General features: G+C 44.9%; 1 protein-coding gene across 1 annotated transcript; it reads right to left on the reverse strand.

The window, feature by feature from the left end:
- Positions 1-2,009: 2,009 nt before the first annotated feature.
- si:ch211-213o11.11 (probable G-protein coupled receptor) lies at positions 2,010-4,005 on the reverse strand (the record flags this gene model as incomplete). Its single annotated transcript, XM_053652373.1, has 1 exon — positions 2,010-4,005. A coding segment is annotated over one exon (1,296 nt), but the record flags the coding sequence as incomplete, so codon positions are not given.
- Positions 4,006-4,304: the final 299 nt, after the last annotated feature.

A 4,304-nucleotide genomic window follows, 5' to 3' on the forward strand; every position in this document is an offset into this window, starting at 1 on the left:
AGTCTGGTTCCTCTCAAGGTTTCTTCCTCTTAACATCTTATAGGGAGTTTTTCCTCACCACCGTCACCACCGGCTTACTCAATTGGGATAATTTCACACATTTAAAATCTCTATCCTGTGTTTATATGTTTCTGTAAAGCTGCTTTAAGACAATGTCTATTGTAAAAAGCGCTAAACAAATAAAATCGAATTGAATTGAATTGAATATCCCAGGAGGCATTGGGCACAAGGCGGGGTACACCCTGGACGGGGTGCCAATCCATCGCAGGGCACAATCACACACCCGTTCATACACTACGGACACTTTGGAAATGCCAATCAGCTTACCGTGCATGTCTTTGGACTGGCGGAGGAAACTGGAGAACCCGGAGGAAACCCTCAGGGGAGTACGTGCAAACTCCGCACAAGAACTTCCAAATTCTTAAAGCTCTGAGTGTCTATACGAGCTATTGATGCTATGAGCTATATGACGTTCATATGAGCTATTAACACAACTACAGTGGAGCGTGACATCACAAATGAATTCAATCGGCTAAACCAATACAAGCAATCCATAACATTTTTTTTCCTCCGTATTGCGATAATAAATCGGTTCTGAAGTTTTACTGACGTCTTTTAATCACGATATGCCATTGATCTGTGCGTGCCAAAGGAAGTATTCTTTAAGTTAAGTGTATTATACAAGGACATAACAGTAATAGTGAGAGGAAGTTGGGACATTTAGCTCTCGAAAATCTAAATTAGGGGTCTTGTGTGCACTTTATAGTTTGTTATTTATCACTTGTGCACTTGTTATCATGTTATAGGACTGTTTGCACAAAAAAAACAAAACAAAAAAAAAACGCTCCACTTCGTAATGTACCGTCTTACTGGGTTGTTATGGAGAATTAAATGCAGCAGACACTTATAAGGTCATTACTTATGCTTTTTGTGCTATAGTGTGATAAGTAGGCCTTTCTTTATCCCCTGGACTTTGACTAGCAGACACATTACCCAGCAGTGGCGTTCGCCAAGGCTGTTAAACCATTTTTTTTTTCTTCTAAACAAAGACGTGTTGTATAACACAGCGCACGTGACAGGGCGAAGGGTGGGTTTTATTTATTTATTTATGTTGAATTCAGCACGGAGACAGGAGATCTTAGAAACATCTCAGAGCCACGTGGTGAAACGTGAACAGGAGATAAAAACAGAAAGACAGCTTTCAAGACAACTTGAATAAATATAGTTCCAAATAAATATCATTTTTGCACAGGAAACTACTCGCATCACAAATGACCGAAAACGACTGTTAAAATAAATACTTAAACAATATTTAAACAACACCGTGTTGTAATATCCAGTATCATATGGAGTCCTTAGTATTGTGCGGCTGCGTAAAACGAGGTGAATCGGCGAACAGCTCGACAAACACTGGTACCAAAATACAGGATATTTGTTAAAATCATTAACAAAATAGATGACTTTAAAGTGTCATGTTGTATTTTAAGGCAAACGAATGAAGACGTGTTGTTACGGACCGCGATGAAAATTCTTGTTCTGAATAAAACACGGGTGAAAGCGGTAATCCAAGGCGTTATTGTGGCGTACGTGTAAGGAAAGCTTCTCACTTCTAACAGCCCTGAGTATCTGAGGTGGACTTCAGAAAGCCCGACCTCAGTATCAGATTTTATTTTCACATATCTGAATAGGAATCAAAGTCAAGTCACTGGAACATTTTACTTCAGAAATGAACCAGAAATTTGGTCATTTCTGATAATATGCTAAAAACTGACCTTCTCTATTATTTAAATAGTAATAATAATAATAATAATAATAATAATAATAATAATCACCAGTGGTGTAGTCCATGTTAAAATTCAGTATACATAAACAACCCAGTATAAAAGTGAGTGTACTGGGTGTGTGTGTGTGTGTGTGTGTGTGTGTGTGTGTGTGTGTGTGTGTATGTGGCCTTGACTACATCACTACACTTTCACATGCTATAAGCATGACAAAGCAGAACCAAAAGAGATTTGAATTGTCCTTTTGTTATTTTTCTGTTCGCTTGAGCAGATTTGTTTGATTAGACCTGCTTTCGGCGTCCGATCAATTGCTAAAATAGCAGAAGTGACCTTTCCCCCCCTTTTCTGCAGTTTTTCTCTTTATATCTGATTTGAACATTGATTTGGATCTGATATCAACCTTCCAGATTTGGATCCGTTTGAAATGTCCCAGATTTGGATCCCATTTGAGTCTTCCAGATTTGGATCCGTTTGAAATGTCCCAGATTTGGATGCCATTTGAAGGTTCTAGATTTGGATCCGTTTGAAATGTCCCAGATTTGGATCCCATTTGAATCTTCTAGATTTGGATCCGTTTGAAATGTCCCAGATTTGGATGCCATTTGAAGGTTCTAGATTTGGATCCGTTTGAAATGTCCCAGATTTGGATGCCATTTGAAGGTTCTAGATTTGGATCCGTTTGAAATGTCCCAGATTTGGATGCCATTTGAAGGTTCTAGATTTGGATCAGATATGATCTTCCCAGATCTGGATCTAAGCATTCCAGATTTGGATCCGTTTTAAATCAACCAGATTTGGGTTCAATTTGAATATTCCAGGTATGGATATGATTCGAATGTTCTGAATTTGGATCCAATTTGAATGTTCAGGATCTGGAGCTAATTTGGACGTTCCAGATTTGGATCAAACTCGAAAGTTCCAGAACAGCCTAGGTGAGTTCCTCAGGGATCTGTCCTGGTATCCTGAACCCGGTTTGGTCCAGTGTATTTCTGGGAGTTGCGGTGTTGTAACTGCTGCGTGTGGCTTCCACCGAGCTGCTGCGCTTCAGGAAGTGCAGGAAATCTTCATGTGCCGAGGCATCGTGGCCAGACGCCGGGGGTCTCGCGGGTCTGCTGGGAGAGCGGCAGCAGCAGCACATCGTCTTACACACCTCCTCGCGGATCTGGCGGTTCAGCAGGCCGTAGAAAAACGGGTTTGCAGCGAATGAAGAGTACGCCAGCCACGTGACAGGGCCTTCAGCCTCGTCAGCCGAGGTGTGCGCGACGCCCAGGGACAAGTGCAGATGAAAGGCAAAGTATGGCAGCCAACAGAGGACAAACTGGCCCACGATGACGGCCAGTGTGAGTGCTGCTTTACCGCCCACCAGTGTCCGACGTGGCCTGCGAGGTGCGTGTGTCCCTGTCCCTCTCCTGGCACTTGAGCTGCTGGTGATGATGGTGGTTTGGCTGTTGACGGAGTCAGAACGGTGTTTTGGACGGGGTGTTGCAGGCACCCAGCTAGGCAGAGGACCCCTGTGTCGGGCGGCCATGTGCGCCACCTTGTAGACGTTGGCGTACACGGCTAGGATGATGGCGGCGGGGACGCAAAAGCAAAGCACGCAGAAGATGATGGAGAAAACACGCCGGTGCCCGCTGTGGCTCCAGTGAAGTGAGCAGTGAGCTGCAGCAATGGCGCTGTGGTGGCGATAACTGGGCCACCCAAACACAGTGGCCAATCCGAGGACAGCAGACGCCAACCAGACCAACGCCATGACCGCAGCAGCAATGCGGGGCGTCATTTTGGCCTCGTAGCGCATCGGGTGCACAATGTAGTAGTAGCGCTCGACGCTGATCGCCGTCACTGTGAAGATGGAGGCGGAGATCAGAAAAGCGTTGAGGAAGACGTACAGGCGACACTCAAGTGGCGTGAAGACGACCCCAGCGAAGATTGGTGAGCCGCACACGATGGCGAGGGGCATGAGGAGTGCTGCGCACAGCACATCCACGCCACATAGGTGCCACACAAAGCTATACTTCCTCAGGTGTGCTGCCTTCAGCACCACAATCAGCACGGCCAGATTCGCCAACAGAGCCACGGCGTTCAGCGTCACCATGGCCGCCAGACCCACAGCATCACGGAGACGGGACTGTGGGTTGGACATGGTGCCCAGCTGCATGCTGGGAGTAGGGTGCCCAGACGTACCATGTTCCAGTGAGTGGTTGGCTTGTGTTTCATTGAGGTTGGGGGTCTGAGGGAATCCATATTCTGCCATGTTTGGAGCTCAGATCTACACAGTGCAGGTCACAATCACAGATTCCTCCATTGTCCAGCACCGGGGACGCTGGGCTTGACTAATCACAGGCCAGACCTGTTGATGAAATAACAGATAAGGTAGTCATTTGTGTAAAAAGACCCCTAAACACAAAAAAGATGTTTGTTTTTTTTTTAAAAATGGTTAACTTCTTTCCCATGGATGATCCCATGATTATATAGATGGAAATATTTCAAAATATACTGTACACAAAATATACAAATCATACATTT

This window comes from Ictalurus furcatus, chromosome 21, assembly GCF_023375685.1.
Source record: "Ictalurus furcatus strain D&B chromosome 21, Billie_1.0, whole genome shotgun sequence".
NCBI lineage: Eukaryota > Metazoa > Chordata > Actinopteri > Siluriformes > Ictaluridae > Ictalurus > Ictalurus furcatus.